This window comes from Neolamprologus multifasciatus, chromosome 17 (assembly GCF_963576455.1).
Source record: "Neolamprologus multifasciatus chromosome 17, fNeoMul1.2, whole genome shotgun sequence".
Taxonomy (NCBI): domain Eukaryota; kingdom Metazoa; phylum Chordata; class Actinopteri; order Cichliformes; family Cichlidae; genus Neolamprologus; species Neolamprologus multifasciatus.
This window is the reverse complement of record NC_140455.1, coordinates 3,154,154-3,173,000: the sequence shown is the minus strand read 5'-3', so window position 1 is coordinate 3,173,000 and position 18,847 is coordinate 3,154,154. Positions and strand designations below refer to the sequence as shown.

The following is an 18,847-nucleotide window of genomic DNA, read 5'->3' as shown; positions in this document are numbered from 1 at the left end:
AAACCAGTCTACATCGTGTCGTCTCTCTGGATCTGGCCACAAAATTTTGTCTACATCACATGCAATGTCCTCTAGTCAAAGGCACTGGGGAAAATCTTCTGGAATTTTACATCTATGGTATTGTTGTGTTTCTCATTGGCATATGGCAGTGCTACAGATCTTAGTGCAAAGTGACTGTACTAACCGATTCTCATTTCAAAATGTCCTTATGATGCTTGCTACAGTGTAGCGCTCGAGTTAGGCTGAACCCGTTGGCCAGCTTCCCTCAGGGTCATTCCACGGTTGATTACATGGTCCACTATTGTAGCTCTGATGTCATCAGCAATTCTATTTCTTACTCTTCTTACCCTTCCTCTCCCCCCTCCTCGTCCTCCTCTTGCTCCTCCTTGTCCTTGTCGTCCTCTTCGTCCTACTTCTTCACCTCCATGTCCTCTTCCTCGGCCTCCTCTACTTCTCACTCTTCCTGCTCCCTCCATTGTACTCCACACACAGAGCTTACCTGTATTATAGAGCTTAGGCTGATTGCAAAGTGAACTAATTCTCTAAAAAAGTTTTCACATGTGACAGTGTGCCAGACAGTTGGCAAAATAGTGTGCATAATAACCATAATGTGTATAGTTTTGCTAGGAGTGTGTTGATCATTTGGAAATTGAGTGTAAAGCAGTGAGTTGTGTTTACAGTTCTGCAAAAAGAGTGCTGTGCAGTGGATTGTAGCTACAGGTTTGCAAAGTGTGTGTTACAAAATGGCAAAGTGAGTGCAAAGCAGTGTTTGTGCTTTTAGTTTTGCAAACTCAGTGAGTGGTTTTGCTATAAGTATTAATAGTTTTAGAAATTGTGCTATAAGAATCACAGTTAGGGTTTAAGCATTCAGAAAAACTGTAAGAATGGAGAGTATGGAGGGAGGTTACAGTTTTTTCTGAATGCTTAAACCCTAACTGTGATTCTTATAGCACATTTTCTAAAACTATTAATACTTATAGCAAAACCACTCACTGAGTTTGCAAAACTAAAGCACAAACACTGCTTTGCACTCAGTTTGCCATTTTGTAACACACACTTTGAAAACCTGTAGCTACAATCCACTGCACAGCACTCTTTTTGCAGAACTGTAAACACAACTCACTGCTTTACACTCAATTTCCAAATGATCAACACACTCCTAGCAAAACTATACACATTTATGGCTATTATTTACACTATTTTGCAACTGTCTGGCACACTGTCACATGTAAAAACTTTTTTAGATAATTAGTTCACTTTGCAATCAGCCCAAGCACTATAATACAGGTAAGCTCTGTGTGTGGAGTACAATGGAGGGAGCAGGAAGAGTGAGAAGTAGAGGAGGCCGAGGAAGAGGACGTGGAGGTGAAGAAGTTGGATGAAGAGGACGACAAGGACAAGGGGGAACAAGAGGAGGACGAGGAGGGGAGAGGAGGACGAGGAGGGGGAAGAGGACGAGGAGGGGGCAGAGGAAGGGTAAGAAGAGTAAGAAATAGAATTGCTGATGACATCAGAGCTACAATAGTGGACCATGTAATCAACCGTGGAATGACCCTGAGGGAAGCTGGTCGACGGGTTCAGCCTAACTCGAGCCGCTACACTGTAGCAAGCATCATAAGGACATTTTGAAATGAGAATCGGTTAGTACAGTCACTTTGCACTAAGATTTGTAGCACTGCCATATGCTAATGAGAAACACAACAATACCATAGATGTAAAAATACTGAAATTGTTACTTTACAGAATTGCTAGATGACCAGATGCTGGGGGCAGAGGAAGCCTGTTCACTGCAGACCAAGAAACCCATATAGTCAATATGGCGATTGCAAATAATCCTATACTTGGAAATAAACACTTGTGTTTGTTTTGATGTGTGTAAATAAACACCAGTACTTGAAGTTTGGATCCCTCCATGTTTACAGACCTATGACAAAAGTATGAGCTCAAACTGACATGGCCTAGCTTGTGCACAGAGAAAGCAAAAGCCAGATGTGTTTTGTATTCATACCATCAGTGTGCAGTTGGCGCATTGTGTGCTTAGTAGATGATGGCTTGTGTGTACTGTTTGATACGAAAACACCATTTTTACGAAGGTGTGAAGAGTTAATCTAGCTGTGTTCGCTTTTGCAAGAGAACTACAATGTTTTGATAATAGGGTGACAGGTTTTCTTATTTGTGTGTAGAGTTTTGCAAAAATAGCCAATAGTTACAAAAAATGTGCTTAAGCAATCAGAAAAAACTGTAAGTGCCATGAAGGATGGGTGGTCTGTAAACCAGTTGCGGACCAAAGTAGCCCTATGGAAACTAACATTGTCCCATATGATGACATATCGGGTCTGCTCTGGTCTCTGAACAGTGAGCATGTCATGCAAGGTGTCCAGGAATGCAATAATGTGTGCAGTGTTGTATGGGCCTATGGTTGCATGATGGTGAACAACACCATTTTGGCTTATGGCTGCACACATGGTTATGTCACCACCACGTTGTCCTGGGACATTGATGATGGCACGGTGTCCAATAATGTTCCTGCCACGTCTCCTGGTTTTACTGAGGTTAAAACCGGCCTCATCTACAAAAAGTAGCTCATGTCCCGTTGCATCTGCTTCTAGTTCCATCACTCTCTGGACAAGACAAAACAAATGTAACACATCAGGCCCATGCACAGCACTACAGTATGCACTTCCAAATTCAGAACCAATGACACTAGCTTACCTGCACATAGTCATATCGCAGTTGCTTTACACGTTCTGTGTTTCTCTCGAAAGGAACTCTGTAAATTTGCTTCATTCTTATTCTGTGGCGCGCAAGTTCACGACTTAGTGCAGACATGCTTGCACTGTGTATATTTTGAAAGATGGTGTCATTATCAATTATGCGCTGCTGTATTTCGCGCAGTCTTATTGCATTATTGGCAATCACCATGTTCACTATATGGGTCTCTTGCTCTAGAGTGAACATTCTGCCTCTGCCCCCAACATCTGGACGTCTAGCAATTCTGTAAAGTAACAGTTTCAGTATTTTTGCATGTATGGTACTGTTGTGTTTCTCATTAGAGTATGGCAGTGCTACAAAGTACTTACCGATTCTCATTTTGAAATGTCCTAATGATGCTTGCCACAGTGTAGCGGCTCAGTTTAGGCTGAACCCGTTGGCCAGCTTCCCTCAGGGTCATCCCATGGTTGATGACATGGTCCACTATTGTAGCTCTGATGTCATCAGTTATTCTGTTTCTTACTCTTCTTACCCTTACTCTTTCCCCTCCTCGTCCTCTTCTTGCTCCTCCTTGTCCTCTTCCTCTAACTTCCTCTAACCCTCTTGCTTCTTCACCTCCACGTCCTCTTCCTCCAACTTCTTCACCTCCACGTCCTCTCCCTCGGCCTCCTCTGATTCTCACTCTTCTCACTCTTACTGCTCCTTCCATTGTACTCCACATAGACAGCTTACCTGTGGCCTGTTTATAGTGCTTAGGCTGATTGCAAAACGTGGACTAATTATCTAAAACAGTTTTCACATGTGAAAGTGTGCCAGACAGTTGGCAAAATAGTGTTAATGATAGCCATACATGTTTGTAATTTTGCTAGGAGTGTGTTGGAAACTTGGTAATTGAGTGTAAGCAGTGAGTTGTGTTTAAAGTTCTGCAAAAAGAGTGTTGTGCAGTGAATTGTGCCTACACACTTGCAAAGTGTGTGTTACAAAATTGCAAACTGAGTGCAAAGAAGTGTTTGTGCTTTTATTTTTGCAAACTCAGTGAGTGGTTTTGCTATAAGTATTAATAGTTTTAGGAATTGTGCTATAAGAATCACAGTTAGGGTTAAAGCCATCAGAAAAAACTGTAACAGGATGAAACCTGAGGGAGGGGCAGCCATCTGCTACAAGTGGTTGAGGTTGTTAAGGTTCTGGGACTGGTCTCACTCAAGATGACAGACCATAGGACATTACTGCAGGATTTACTGATGTGTTGTGTTTTATGGCTTTCATGGATCTCAGCTCTTACCCAGCACTGTCCGTCATCATGTCCAAACACCAAATGAGGGAATATTTTATAGAAGAGTGGTTGTTCATCCCTTTGTGCCACTTTTGGAGTCACTGTCGAGGTTTGGCAGTGTGGCAGGGAGGTGTGTGTTGTGGCTCAGCTGCAGAGGGAGAGGTGACGTGGATGGTTGAAGGGGCAGCACCAGGAGAAGCTGGAGAGGTGTCGGGACCAAAGAGGAGCAATATTGTGAGCAGCTGGCACGCTGCTGGAGCAATGCCTGGGAAATTTACATTGTACATTGAAAAGTAATAAACATGAAACCCAGAGCACGGTGTGTGAGAGTCTGTGTCATGTGTGTGTCTTGCATTTACACAGCAGAAAGATTGTGAAGTTAACATAACAAGCAGCACTTTGACAGATTACACAATTATAATTCACTATTTTGGTTTCCTTTCTTAACCCCCACTCTTCCTTTTTCTCACTTCCTCTCATCACCTTCTTCATCTTTGGCATCTTGCGTTCTGTCTTCGCCGCCCATCGTTTAACCGAAATGTTCACAGGATTGGTCCCCACTTTTAAATGAGCTAGCAGTTCTGGATGGAAATATCAGTTTGCTCTTTACTTCTTAGCCTACGCCTGTTTCACTGAGCTCTTTAAGCTGGCCGTGTGAGAGGAATTTGTTAAGACGTTAAGTTAAGCACTGGCTTTTGCTTTCTTTCTGGGTGTTGTCATGTTCATGTATGCAGTTTAAAAAATAAAACTGTGTAGAAGAAATCATATAAAGCAGGGGTGGGCAACTCCAGGCCTCGAGAGCCGGTGTCCTGCAGGTTTTAGATGTGTCCTTGATCCAACACAGCTGATTTAAATGGCTAAATTAGCTCCTCAACATGTCTTGAAGGCTGTATCCCAATTCAGGGTCTGCGGCCTTAAAGGGTGCATTTTAAGGCTTATTACGTCACAGCGGCGCGAAAAAGGCTGTCCCAATTCAAAGGCTGCTCGAAATGCGGCCCTCAGATGCGTCCGTTTGTGCGGGTGTCCGCTCCCCAGGCTCCGAAAGCCTTGCCAGCCCTTGTGATCGGGTGGCACCGCCCACCAGGCGTGTAAAGAAGAAGAAAAAACCCGGACCGGGCCGCCTGGCCACCCTTTGTGCGGGTGTCCGCTCCCAGGCTCCGAAAGCCTTGCCAGCCCTTGTGATCGGGTGGCACCGCCCACCAGGCGTGTGAAAGAAAGAAGAAAAAACCCGGACCGGGCCGCCTGGCCACCCTTTGTGCGGGTGTCCGCTCCCAGGCTCCGAAAGCCTTGCCAGCCCTTGTGATCGGGTGGACCGCCCACCAGGCGTGTGAAAGAAAGAAGAAACCCGGACCGGGCCGCCTGGCCACCCTTTGTGCGGGTGTCCGCTCCCAGGCTCCGAAAGCCTTGCCAGCCCTTGTGATCGGGTGGCACCGCCCACCAGGCGTGTGAAAGAAAAAGAAAAAACCCGGACCGGGCCGCCTGGCCACCCTTTGTGCGGGTGTCCGCTCCCAGGCTCCGAAAGCCTTGCCAGCCCTTGTGATCGGGTGGCACCGCCCACCAGGCGTGTGAAAGAAAGAAGAAAAAAACCGGACCGGGCCGCCTGGCCACCCTTTGTGCGGGTGTCCGCTCCCAGGCTCCGAAAGCCTTGCCAGCCCTTGTGATCGGGTGGCACCGCCCACCAGGCGTGTGAAAGAAAGAAGAAAAAACCCGGACCGGGCCGCCTGGCCACCCTTTGTGCGGGTGTCCGTCCCCAGGCTCCGAAAGCCTTGCCAGCCCTTGTGATCGGGTGGCACCGCCACCAGGCGTGTGAAAGAAAGAAGAAAAAACCCGGACCGGGCCGCCTGGCCACCCTTTGTGCGGGTGTCCGCTCCCAGGCTCCGAAAGCCTTGCCAGCCCTTGTGATCGGGTGGCACCGCCCACCAGGCGTGTGAAAGAAAGAAGAAAAAACCCGGACCGGGCCGCCTGGCCACCCTTTGTGCGGGTGTCCGCTCCCCAGGCTCCGAAAGCCTTGCCAGCCCTTGTGATCGGGTGGCACCGCCCACCAGGCGTGTGAAAGAAAGAAGAAAAACCCGGACCGGGCCGCCTGGGCACCCTTTGTGCGGGTGTCCGCTCCCAGGCTCCGAAAGCCTTGCCCCCTTGTGATCGGGTGGCACCGCCCACCAGGCGTGTGAAAGAAAGAAGAAAAAACCCGGACCGGGCCGCCTGGCCACCCTTTGTGCGGGTGTCCGCTCCCCAGGCTCCGAAAGCCTTGCCAGCCCTTGTGATCGGGTGGCACCGCCCACCAGGCGTGTGAAAGAAAGAAGAAAAAACCCGGACCGGGCCGCCTGGCCACCCTTTGTGCGGGTGTCCGCTCCCCAGGCTCCGAAAGCCTTGCCAGCCCTTGTGATCGGGTGGCACCGCCCACCAGGCGTGTGAAAGAAAGAAGAAAAAACCCGGACCGGGCCGCCTGGCCACCCTTTGTGCGGGTGTCCGCCCCAGGCTCCGAAAGCCTTGCCAGCCCTTGTGATCGGGTGGCACCGCCCACCAGGCGTGTGAAAGAAAGAAGAAAAAACCCGGACCGGGCCGCCTGGCCACCCTTTGTGCGGGTGTCCGCTCCCCAGGCTCCGAAAGCCTTGCCAGCCCTTGTGATCGGGTGGCACCGCCCACCAGGCGTGTGAAAGAAAGAAAAAACCCGGACCGGGCCGCCTGGCCACCCTTTGTGGGGTGTCCGCTCCCAGGCTCCGAAAGCCTTGCCAGCCCTTGTGATCGGGTGGCACCGCCCACCAGGCGTGTGAAAGAAAGAAGGAAAAAACCCGGACCGGGCCGCCTGGCCACCCTTTGTGCGGGTGTCCGCTCCCCAGGCTCCGAAAGCCTTGCCAGCCCTTGTGATCGGGTGGCACCGCCCACCAGGCGTGTCGAAAGAAAGAAGAAAAAACCCGGACCGGGCCGCCTGGCCCCCCTTTGTGCGGGTGTCCGCTCCCCAGGCTCCGAAAGCCTTGCCAGCCCTTGTGATCGGGTGCACCGCCCACCAGGCTGTGTGAAAGAAAGAAGGAAAAACCCGGACCGGGCCGCCTGGCCACCCTTGTGCGGGTGTCCGCTCCCCAGGCTCCGAAAGCCTTGCCAGCCTTGTGATCGGGTTGGCACCGCCCACCAGGCGTGTGAAAGAAAGAAGTAAAACCCGGACCGGGCCGCCTGGCCACCCTTTGTGCGGGTGTCCGCTCCCCAGGCTCCGAAAGCCTTGCCAGCCCTTGTGATCGGGTGGCACCGCCCACCAGGCGTGTGAAAGAAAGAAGAAAAAACCCGGACCGGGCCGCCTGGCCACCCTTTGTGCGGGTGTCCGCTCCCCAGGCTCCGAAAGCCTTGCCAGCCCTTGTGATCGGGTGGCACCGCCCACCAGGTGTGGAAGAAGAAGAAAAAACCCGGACCGGGCCGCCTGGCCACCCTTTGTGCGGGTGTCCGCTCCCCAGGCTCCGAAAGCCTTGCCAGCCCTTGTGATCGGGTGGCACCGCCCACCAGGCGTGTGAAAGAAAGAAGAAAAAACCCGGACCGGGCCGCCTGGCCACCCTTTGTGCGGGTGTCCGCTCCCAGGCTCCGAAAGCCTTGCCAGCCCTTGTGATCGGGTGGCACCGCCCACCAGGCGTGTGAAAGAAAGAAGAAAAAACCCGGACCGGGCCGCCTGGCCACCCTTTGTGCGGGTGTCCGCTCCCCAGGCTCCGAAAGCCTTGCCAGCCCTTGTGATCGGGTGGCACCGCCCACCAGGCGTGTAAAGAAAGAAGAAAAAACCCGGACCGGGCCGCCTGGCCACCCTTTGTGCGGGTGTCCGCTCCCCAGGCTCCGAAAGCCTTGCCAGCCCTTGTGATCGGGTGGCACCGCCCACCAGGCGTGTGAAAGAAAGAAGAAAAAACCCGGACCGGGCCGCCCTGGCCACCCTTTGTGCGGGTTGTCCGCTTCCCCAGGCTCCGAAAGCCTTGCCAGCCCTTGTGATCGGGTGGCACCGCCCACCAGGCGTGTGAAAGAAAGAAGAAAAAACCCGGACCGGGCCGCCTGGCCACCCTTTTGCGGGTGTCCGCTGCCCCAGCTCCGAAAGCCTTGCCAGCCCTTGTGATCGGGTGGCACCGGCCCACCAGGCGTCGTGAACGAAAGAAGAAAAAACCCGGACCGGGCCGCCTGGCCACCCTTTGTGGCGGGTGTCCGCTCCCCAGGCTCCGAAAGCCTTGCCAGCCCTTGTGATCGGGTGGCACCGCCCACCAGGCGTGTGAAAGAAAGAAGAAAAAACCCGGACCGGGCCGCCTGGCCACCCTTTGTGCGGGTGTCCGCATCCCCAGCTCCGAAAGCCTTGCCAGCCCTTGTGCTCGGGTGGCACCGCCCACCAGGCGTGTGAAAGAAAGAAGAAAAACCCGGACCGGGCCGCCTGGCCACCCTTTGTGCGGGTGTCCGCTCCACAGACTCCGAAAGCCTTGCCAGCCCTTGTGATCGGGTGGCACCGCCCACCAGGCGTAGTGAAAGAAAGAAGAAAAAACCCGGACCGGGCCGCCTGGCCACCCTTTGTGCGGGTGTCCGCTCCCCAGGCTCCGAAAGCTTGCCAGCCCTTGTGATCGGGTGGCACCGCCCACCAGGCGTTGTAAGAAAGAAGAAAAAACCCGGACCGGGCCGCCTGGCCACCCTTTGTGCGGGTGTCCGCTCCCCAGGCTCCGAAAGCCTTGCCAGCCCTTGTGATCGGGTGGCACCGCCCACCAGGCGTGTGAAAGAAGAAGAAAAAACCCGGACCGGGCCGCCTGGCCACCCTTTGTGCGGGTGTCCGCTCCCCAGGCTCCGAAAGCCTTGCCACGCCCTTGTGATCGGGTGGCACCGCCCACCAGGCGTCTGAAAGCAAAGAAGAAAAAACCCGGACCGGGCGCCTGGCCACCCTTTGTGCGGGTGTCCGCTCCCCAGGCTCCGAAAGCCTTGCCAGCCCTTGTGATCGGGTGGCACCGCCCACCAGGGTGCTGAAAGCAAGAAAAAAACCCGGACAGGGCCGCCTGGCCACCTTTGTGCGGGTGTCCGCTCCCCAGGCTCCGAAAGCCTTGCCAGCCCTTGTGATCGGGTGGCACCGCCCACCAGGCGTGTGAAAGAAAGGAGAAAAAACCCGGACCGGGCCGCCTGGCCACCCTTTGTGCGGGTGTCCGTTTCCACAGGCTCCGAAAGCCTTGCCAGCCCTTGTGATCGGGTGGCACCGCCCACCAGGCGTCTGAAACGAAAGGAAGAAAAAACCCGGACCGGGCCGCCTGGCCACCCTTTGTGCGGGTGTCCGCTCCCCAGGCTCCGAAAGCCTTGCCAGCCCTTGTGATCGGGTGGCACCGCCCACCAGGCGTGTGAAAGAAAGAAGAAAAAACCCGGACCGGGCCGCCTGGCCACCCTTTGTGCGGGTGTCCGCTCCCCAGGCTCCGAAAGCCTTGCCAGCCCTTGTGATCGGGTGGCAACGCCCACCAGGCGTGTGAAAGAAAGAAGAAAAAACCCGGACCGGGCCGCCTGGCCACCCTTTGTGCGGGTGTCCGCTCCCCAGGCTCCGAAAGCCTTGCCCGCCCCTTGTGATCGGGTGGCACCGCCCACCAGGACGTGAAAGAAAGAAGAAAAAACCCGGACCGGGCCGCCTGGCCACCCTTTGTGCGGGTGTCCGCTCCCCAGGCTCCGAAAGCCTTGCCAGCCCTTGTGATCGGGTGGCACCGCCCACCAGGCGTGCTGAACAGAAAGAAGAAAAAAACCCGGACCGGGCCGCCTGGCCACCCTTTGTGCGGGTGTCCGCTCCCCAGGCTCCGAAAGCCTTGCCAGCCCTTGTGATCGGGTGGCACCCGCCCACCAGGCGTGCGAACAGAAGAAGAAAAAACCCGGACCGGGCCGCCTGGCCACCCTTTGTGCGGGTGTCCGCTCCCCAGGCTCCGAAAGCCTTGCCAGCCCTTGTGATCGGGTGGCACCGCCCACCAGGCGTGCTGAAACAGAAGAAGAAAAAAACCCGGACCGGGCCGCCTGGCCACCCTTTGTGCGGGTGTCCGCTCCACAGGCTCCGAAAGCCTTGCCAGCCCTTGTGATCGGGTGGCACCGCCCACCAGGCGTGTGAAACAAGAAGAAAAAACCCGGACCGGGCCGCCTGGCCACCCTTTGTGCGGGGTGTCCGCTCCCCCAGGCTCCCGAAAGCCTTGCCAGCCCTTGTGATCGGGTGGCACCGCCCACCAGGCGTGTGAAAGAAAGAGAAAAAACCCGGACCGGGCCGCCTGGCCACCCTTTGTGCGGGTGTCCGCTCCCCAGGCTCCGAAAGCCTTGCCAGCCCTTGTGATCGGGTGGCACCGCCCACAGGCGTCTGAAAGAAGAAGAAAAAACCCGGACCGGGCCGCCTGGCCACCCTTTGTGCGGGTGTCCGCTCCACAGGCTCCGAAAGCCTTGCCAGCCCCTTGTGATCGGGTGGCACCGCCCACCAGGCAGTGTGAAAAGAAAGAAGAAAAAACCCGGACCGGGCCGCCTGGCCACCCTTTGTGCGGGTGTCCGCTCCACAGGCTCCGAAAGCCTTGCCAGCCCTTGTGATCGGGTGGGCACCGCCCACCAGGCGTGTCTGAACAGAAAGAAGAAAAAACCCGGACCGGGCCGCCTGGCCACCCTTTGTGCGGGTGTCCGCTCCCCAGGCTCCGAAAGCCTTGCCAAGCCCTTGTGATCGGGTGGCACCGCCCACAGGCGTGTGAAAGAAGAAGAAAAAACCCGGACCGGGCCGCCTGGCCACCCTTTGTGCGGGTGTCCGCTCCCAGGCTCCGAAGCCTTGCCAGCCCTTGTGATCGGGTGGCACCGCCCACCAGGCGTGTCTGAAAGAAAGAAGAAAAAACCCGGACCGGGCCGCCTGGCCACCCATGTGTGCGGGTGTCCGCTCCCCAGGCTCCGAAAGCCTTGCCAGCCCTTGTGATCGGGTGGCACCGCCCACCAGGCGTGTGAAAGAAAGAAGAAAAAACCCGGACCGGGCCGCCTGGCCACCCTTTGTGCGGGTGTCCGCTCCCCAGGCTCCGAAAGCCTTGCCAGCCCTTGTGATCGGGTGGCACCGCCCACCAGGCGTCTGAAAGAAAGAAGAAAAAACCCGGACCGGGCCGCCTGGCCACCCCTTTTGTGCGGGTGTCCGCTCCCCAGGCTCCGAAAGCCTTGCCAGCCCTGTGATCGGGTGGCACCGCCCACCAGGCGTGTGAAACAAGAAGAAAAAACCCGGACCGGGCCGCCTGGCCACCCTTTGTGCGGGTGTCCGCTCCCCAGGCTCCGAAAGCCTTGCCAGCCCTTGTGATCGGGTGGCACCGCCCACCAGGCGTGCTGAAACAGAAGAAGAAAAACCCGGACCGGGCCGCCTGGCCACCCTTTGTGCGGGTGTCCGCTCCCCAGGCTCCGAAAGCCTTGCCAGCCCTTGTGATCGGGTGGCACCGCCCACCAGGCGTCTGAAAGCAAAGAAGAAAAACCCGGACCGGGCCGCCTGGCCACCCTTTGTGCGGGTGTCCGCTCCCCAGGCTCCGAAAGCCTTGCCAGCCCTTGTGATCGGGTGGCACCGCCCACCAGGCGTCTGAAAGAAGAAGAAAAAAACCCGGACCGGGCCGCCTGGCCACCCTTTGTGCGGGTGTCCGCTCCCCAGGCTCCGAAAGCCTTGCCAGCCCTTGTGATCGGGTTGGCACCGCCCACCAGGCGTGTGAAAGAAAGAAGAAAAAACCCGGACCGGGCCGCCTGGCCACCCTTTGTGCGGGTGTCCGCTCCCCAGGCTCCGAAAGCCTTGCCAGCCCTTGTGATCGGGTGGCACCGCCCACCAGGCGTGCTGAAACAGAAGAAGAAAAAACCCGGACCGGGCCGCCTGGCCACCCTTTGTGCGGGTGTCCGCTCCCCAGGCTCCGAAAGCCTTGCAGCCCTTGTGATCGGGTGGCACCGCCCACCAGGCGTGTGAAAGAAAGAAGAAAAAACCCGGACCGGGCCGCCTGGCCACCCTTTGTGCGGGTGTCCGCTCCCCAGGCTCCGAAAGCCTTGCCAGCCCTTGTGATCGGGTGGCACCGCCCACCAGGCGTTGAAAGAAAGAAGAAAAAACCCGGACCGGGCCGCCTGGCCACCCTTTGTGCGGGTGTCCGCTCCCCAGGCTCCGAAAGCCTTGCCAGCCCTTGTGATCGGGTGGCACCGCCCACCAGGCGTGCTGAACAGAAGAAGAAAAAACCCGGACCGGGCCGCCTGGCCACCCTTTGTGCGGGTGTCCGCTCCCCAGGCTCCGAAAGCCTTGCCAGCCCTTGTGATCGGGTGGCACCGCCCACCAGGCGTGTGAAAGAAAGAAGAAAAAACCCGGACCGGGCCGCCTGGCCACCCTTTGTGCGGGTGTCCGCTCCCCAGGCTCCGAAAGCCTTGCCAGCCCTTGTGATCGGGTGGCACCGCCCACCAGGCGTGTGAAAGAAAGAAGAAAAAACCCGGACCGGGCCGCCTGGCCACCCTTTGTGCGGGTGTCCGCTCCCCAGGCTCCGAAAGCCTTGCCAGCCCTTGTGATCGGGTGGCACCGCCCACCAGGCGTGTGAAAGAAAGAAGAAAAAACCCGGACCGGGCCGCCTGGCCACCCTTTGTGCGGGTGTCCGCTCCCCAGGCTCCGAAAGCCTTGCCAGCCCTTGTGATCGGGTGGCACCGCCCACCAGGCGTGTGAACAGAAAGAAGAAAAACCCGGACCGGGCCGCCTGGCCACCCTTTGTGCGGGTGTCCGCTCCCCAGGCTCCGAAAGCCTTGCCAGCCCTTGTGATCGGGTGGCACCGCCCACCAGGCGTCTGAAAGAAGAAAAAAAAAACCCGGACCGGGCCGCCTGGCCACCCTTTGTGCGGGTGTCCGCTCCCCAGGCTCCGAAAGCCTTGCCAGCCCTTGTGATCGGGTGGCACCGCCCACCAGGCGTGTGAAAGAAAGAAGAAAAACCCCGGACCGGGCCGCCTGGCCACCCTTTGTGCGGGTGTCCGCTCCCCAGGCTCCGAAAGCCTTGCCAGCCCTTGTGATCGGGTGGCACCGCCCACCAGGCGTGTGAAAGAAAGAAGAAAAAACCCGGACCGGGCCGCCTGGCCACCCTTTGTGCGGGTGTCCGCTCCCCAGGCTCCGAAAGCCTTGCCAGCCCTTGTGATCGGGTGGCACCGCCCACCAGGCGTGTGAAAGAAAGAAGAAAAAACCCGGACCGGGCCGCCTGGCCACCCTTTGTGCGGGTGTCCGCTCCCAGGCTCCGAAAGCCTTGCCAGCCCTTGTGATCGGGGTGGCACCGCCCACCAGGCGTGTGAAAGAAAGAAGAAAAACCCGGACCGGGCCGCCTGGCCACCCTTTGTGCGGGTGTCCGCTCCCCAGGCTCCGAAAGCCTTGCCAGCCCTTGTGATCGGGTGGCACCGCCCACCAGGCGTGTGAAAGAAAGAAGAAAAAACCCGGACCGGGCCGCCTGGCCACCCTTTGTGCGGGTGTCCGCTCCCCAGGCTCCGAAAGCCTTGCCAGCCCTTGTGATCGGGTGGCACCGCCCACCAGGCGTGTGAAAGAAAGAAGAAAAAACCCGGACCGGGCCGCCTGGCCACCCTTTGTGCGGGTGTCCGCTCCACAGGCTCCGAAAGCCTTGCCAGCCCTTGTGATCGGGTGGCACCGCCCACCAGGCGTGTGAAAGAAAGAAGAAAAAACCCGGACCGGGCCGCCTGGCCACCCTTTGTGCGGGTGTCCGCTCCCCAGGCTCCGAAAGCCTTGCCAGCCCTTGTGATCGGGTGGCACCGCCCACCAGGCGTGTGAAAGAAAGAAGAAAAAACCCGGACCGGGCCGCCTGGCCACCCTTTGTGCGGGTGTCCGCTCCCCAGGCTCCGAAAGCCTTGCCAGCCCTTGTGATCGGGTGGCACCGCCCACCAGGCGTGTGAAAGAAAGAAGAAAAACCCGGACCGGGCCGCCTGGCCACCCTTTGTGCGGGTGTCCGCTCCCCAGGCTCCGAAAGCCTTGCCAGCCTTGTGATCGGGTGGCACCGCCCACCAGGCGTGTGAAAGAAAGAAGAAAAAACCCGGACCGGGCCGCCTGGCCACCCTTTGTGCGGGTGTCCGCTCCCCAGGCTCCGAAAGCCTTGCCAGCCCTTGTGATCGGGTGGCACCGCCCACCAGGCGTGTGAAAGAAAGAAGAAAAAGCCCGGACCGGGCCGCCTGGCCACCCTTTGTGCGGGTGTCCGCTCCCCAGGCTCCGAAAGCCTTGCCAGCCCTTGTGATCGGGTGGCACCGCCCACCAGGCGTGTGAAAGAAAGAAGAAAAAACCCGGACCGGGCCGCCTGGCCACCCTTTGTGCGGGTGTCCGCTCCCCAGGCTCCGAAAGCCTTGCCAGCCCTTGTGATCGGGTGGCACCGCCCACCAGGCGTGTGAAAGAAAGAAGAAAAAACCCGGACCGGGCCGCCTGGCCACCCTTTGTGCGGGTGTCCGCTCCCCAGGCTCCGAAAGCCTTGCCAGCCCTTGTGATCGGGTGGCACCGCCCACCAGGCGTGTGAAAGAAAGAAGAAAAAACCCGGACCGGGCCGCCTGGCCACCCTTTGTGCGGGTGTCCGCTCCCCAGGCTCCGAAAGCCTTGCCAGCCCTTGTGATCGGGTGGCACCGCCCCACCAGGCGTGTGAAAGAAAGAAGAAAAACCCGGACCGGGCCGCCTGGCCACCCTTTGTGCGGGTGTCCGCTCCCCAGGCTCCGAAAGCCTTGCCAGCCCTTGTGATCGGGTGGCACCGCCCACCAGGCGTGTGAAAGAAAGAAGAAAAAACCCGGACCGGGCCGCCTGGCCACCCTTTGTGCGGGTGTCCGCTCCCCAGGCTCCGAAAGCCTTGCCAGCCCTTGTGATCGGGTGGCACCGCCCACCAGGCGTGTGAAAGAAAGAAGTATAAGCCCGGACCGGGCCGCCTGGCCACCCTTTGTGCGGGTGTCCGCTCCCCAGGCTCCGAAAGCCTTGCCAGCCCTTGTGATCGGGTGGCACCGCCCACCAGGCGTGTGAAAGAAAGAAGAAAAAACCCGGACCGGGCCGCCTGGCCACCCTTTGTGCGGGTGTCCGCTCCCCAGGCTCCGAAAGCCTTGCCAGCCCTTGTTATCGGGTGGCACCGCCCACCAGGCGTGTGAAAGAAAGAAGAAAAAACCCGGACCGGGCCGCCTGGCCACCCTTTGTGCGGGTGTCCGCTCCCCAGGCTCCGAAAGCCTTGCCAGCCCTTGTGATCGGGTGGCACCGCCCACCAGGCGTGTGAAAGAAAGAAGAAAAACCCGGACCGGGCCGCCTGGCCACCCTTTGTGCGGGTGTCCGCTCCCCAGGCTCCGAAAGCCTTGCCAGCCCTTGTGATCGGGTGGCACCGCCCACCAGGCGTGTGAAAGAAAGAAGAAAAAACCCGGACCGGGCCGCCTGGCCACCCTTTGTGCGGGTGTCCGCTCCCCAGGCTCCGAAAGCCTTGCCAGCCCTTGTGATCGGGTGGCACCGCCCACCAGGCGTGTGAAAGAAAGAAGAAAAAACCCGGACCGGGCCGCCTGGCCACCCTTTGTGCGGGTGTCCGCTCCCCAGGCTCCGAAAGCCTTGCCAGCCCTTGTGATCGGGTGGCACCGCCCACCAGGCGTGTGAAAGAAAGAAGAAAAAACCCGGACCGGGCCGCCTGGCCACCCTTTGTGCGGGTGTCCGCTCCCCAGGCTCCGAAAGCCTTGCCAGCCCTTGTGATCGGGTGGCACCGCCCACCAGGCGTGTGAAAGAAAGAAGAAAAAACCCGGACCGGGCCGCCTGGCCACCCTTTGTGCGGGTGTCCGCTCCCCAGGCTCCGAAAGCCTTGCCAGCCCTTGTGATCGGGTGGCACCGCCCACCAGGCTTGTGAAAGAAAGAAGAAAAAACCCGGACCGGGCCGCCTGGCCACCCTTTGTGCGGGTGTCCGCTCCCCAGGCTCCGAAAGCCTTGCCAGCCCTTGTGATCGGGTGGCACCGCCCACCAGGCGTGTGAAAGAAAGAAGAAAAAACCCGGACCGGGCCGCCTGGCCACCCTTTGTGCGGGTGTCCGCTCCCCAGGCTCCGAAAGCCTTGCCAGCCCTTGTGATCGGGTGGCACCGCCCACCAGGCGTGTGAAAGAAAGAAGAAAAAACCCGGACCGGGCCGCCTGGCCACCCTTTGTGCGGGTGTCCGCTCCCCAGGCTCCGAAAGCCTTGCCAGCCCTTGTGATCGGGTGGCACCGCCCACCAGGCGTGTGAAAGAAAGAAGAAAAAACCCGGACCGGGCCGCCTGGCCACCCTTTGTGCGGGTGTCCGCTCCCCAGGCTCCGAAAGCCTTGCCAGCCCTTGTGATCGGGTGGCACCGCCCACCAGGCGTGTGAAAGAAAGAAGAAAAAACACGGACCGGGCCGCCTGGCCACCCTTTGTGCGGGTGTCCGCTCCCCAGGCTCCGAAAGCCTTGCCAGCCCTTGTGATCGGGTGGCACCGCCCACCAGGTGCGTGAAAGAAAGAAGGAAAAAACCCGGACCGGGCCGCCTGGCCACCCTTTGTGCGGGTGTCCGCTATCCCCAGGCTCCGAAAGCCTTGCCAGCCCTTGTGATCGGGTGGCACAACCCACCAGGCGTGTTGAAAGAAAGAAGAAAAAACCCGGACCGGGCCGCCTGGCCACCCTTTGTGCGGGTGTCCGCTCCCCAGGCTCCGAAAGCCTTGCCAGCCCTTGTGATCGGGTGGCACCGCCCACCAGGCGTGTGAAAGAAAGAAGGAAAAAGCCCGGACCGGGCCGCCTGGCCACCCTTTGTGAGGGTGTCCGCTCCCCAGGCTCCGAAAGCCTTGCCAGCCCTTGTGATCGGGTGGCACCGCCCACCAGGCGTGTGAAAGAAAGAAGGAAAAAACCCGGACCGGGCCGCCTGGCCACCCTTTGTGCGGGTGTCCGCTCCACAGGCTCCGAAAGCCTTGCCAGCCCTTGTGATCGGGTGGCACCGCCCACCAGGCGTGTGAAAGAAAGAAGAAAAAACCCGGACCGGGCCGCCTGGCCACCCTTTGTGCGGGTGTCCGCTCCCCAGGCTCCGAAAGCCTTGCCAGCCCTTGTGATCGGGTGGCACACGCCACCAGGCGTGTGAAAGAAAGAAGGAAAAAACCCGGACCGGGCCGCCTGGCCACCCTTTGTGCGGGTGTCCGCTCCCCAGGCTCCGAAAGCCTTGCCAGCCCTTGTGATCGGGTGGCACCGCCCACCAGGCGTGTGAAAGAAAGAAGGAAAAACCCGGACCGGGCCGCCTGGCCACCCTTTGTGAGGGTGTCCGCTCCCCAGGCTCCGAAAGCCTTGCCAGCCCTTGTGATCGGGTGGCACCGCCCACCAGGCGTGTGAAAGAAAGAAGGAAAAAACCCGGACCGGGCCGCCTGGCCACCCTTTGTGCGGGTGTCCGCTCCCCAGGCTCCGAAAGCCTTGCCAGCCCTTGTGATCGGGTGGCACCGCCCACCAGGCGTGTGAAAGAAAGAAGGAAAAAACCCGGACCGGGCCGCCTGGCCACCCTTTGTGCGGGTGTCCGCTCCCCAGGCTCCGAAAGCCTTGCCAGCCCTTGTGATCGGGTGGCACCGCCCACCAGGCGTGTGAAAGAAAGAAGAAAAAACCCGGACCGGGCCGCCTGGCCACCCTTTGTGCGGGTGTCCGCTCCACAGGCTCCGAAAGCCTTGCCAGCCCTTGTGATCGGGTGGCACCGCCCACCAGGCGCGTGAAAGAAAGAAGAAAAAACCCGGACCGGGCCGCCTGGCCACCCTTTGTGCGGGTGTCCGCTCCCCAGGCTCCGAAAGCCTTGCCAGCCCTTGTGATCGGGTGGCACCGCCCACCAGGCGCGTGATAGAAAGAAGAAAAAACCCGGACCGGGCCGCCTGGCCACCCTTTGTGCGGGTGTCCGCTCCCCAGGCTCCGAAAGCCTTGCCAGCCCTTGTGATCGGGTGGCACCGCCCACCAGGCGTGTGAAAGAAAGAAGGAAAAAACACGGACCGGGCCGCCTGGCCACCCTTTGTGCGGGTGTCCGCTCCACAGGCTCCGAAAGCCTTGCCAGCCCTTGTGATCGGGGGGCACCGCCCACCAGGCGTGTGAAAGAAAGAAGAAAAAACCCGGACCGGGCCGCCTGGCCACCCTTTGTGCGGGTGTCCGCTCCACAGGCTTCGAAAGCCTTGCCAGCTCTTGTGATCGGGTGGCACCGCCCACCAGGCGTGTGAAAGAAAGAAGAAAAACCCGGACCGGGCCGCCTGGCCACCCTTTGTGTGGGTGTCCGCTCCCCAGGCTCCGAAAGCCTTGCCAGCCCTTGTGATCGGGTGGCACCGCCCACCAGGCGTGTGAAAGAAAGAAGAAAAAACCCGGACCGGGCCGCCTGGCCACCCTTTGTGCGGGTGTCCGCTCCCCAGGCTCCGAAAGCCTTGCCAGCCCTTGTGATCGGGTGGCACCGCCCACCAGGCGTGTGAAAGAAAGAAGAAAAAACCCGGACCGGGCCGCCTGGCCACCCTTTGTGCGGGTGTCCGCTCCCCAGGCTCCGAAAGCCTTGCCAGCCCTTGTGATCGGGTGGCACCGCCCACCAGGCGTGTGAAAGAAAGAAGAAAAAACCCGGACCGGGCCGCCTGGCAACCCTTTGTGAGGGTGTCCGCTCCCCAGGCTCCGAAAGCCTTTGCCAGCCCTTGTGATCGGGTGGCACCGCCCACCAGGCGTGTGAAAGAAAGAAGAAAATCCCGGACCGGGCCGCCTGGCCACCCTTTGTGAGGGTGTCCGCTCCCCAGGCTCCGAAAGCCTTGCCAGCCCTTGTGATCGGGTGGCACCGCCCACCAGGCGTGTGAAAGAAAGAAGAAAAAACCCGGACCGGGCCGCCTGGCCACCCTTTGTGCGGGTGTCCGCTCCCCAGGCTCCGAAAGCCTTTCCAGCCCTTGTGATCGGGTGGCACCGCCCACCA

The 18,847-nt window shown here is 59.0% G+C and overlaps 2 protein-coding genes across 3 annotated transcripts in view; one reads left to right on the top strand and one right to left on the bottom strand.

The window, feature by feature from the left end:
- LOC146498723 (uncharacterized) overlaps positions 1 to 18,847 on the top strand; it is a 319,692-nt gene that overhangs the window by 159,180 nt on the left and 141,665 nt on the right.
- On the bottom strand, positions 1,455 to 3,463 carry LOC146498729 (uncharacterized). 2 transcript variants are annotated; one of them, XM_085138820.1, is made up of 3 exons: positions 3,358 to 3,463; positions 2,713 to 3,327; positions 1,455 to 2,621 (listed from the first exon to the last, which is right to left on the bottom strand). In XM_085138820.1, exons 2-3 carry the CDS (start codon positions 3,088 to 3,090, stop codon positions 2,136 to 2,138), a joined length of 864 nt encoding a protein of 287 aa, XP_084994946.1. In that variant the 5' UTR covers positions 3,091 to 3,327; positions 3,358 to 3,463; the 3' UTR covers positions 1,455 to 2,135. The 2 variants fall into 2 exon arrangements, with proteins under 2 accessions (XP_084994946.1, XP_084994945.1); XM_085138819.1 differs by having other exon boundaries at positions 2,713 to 3,463.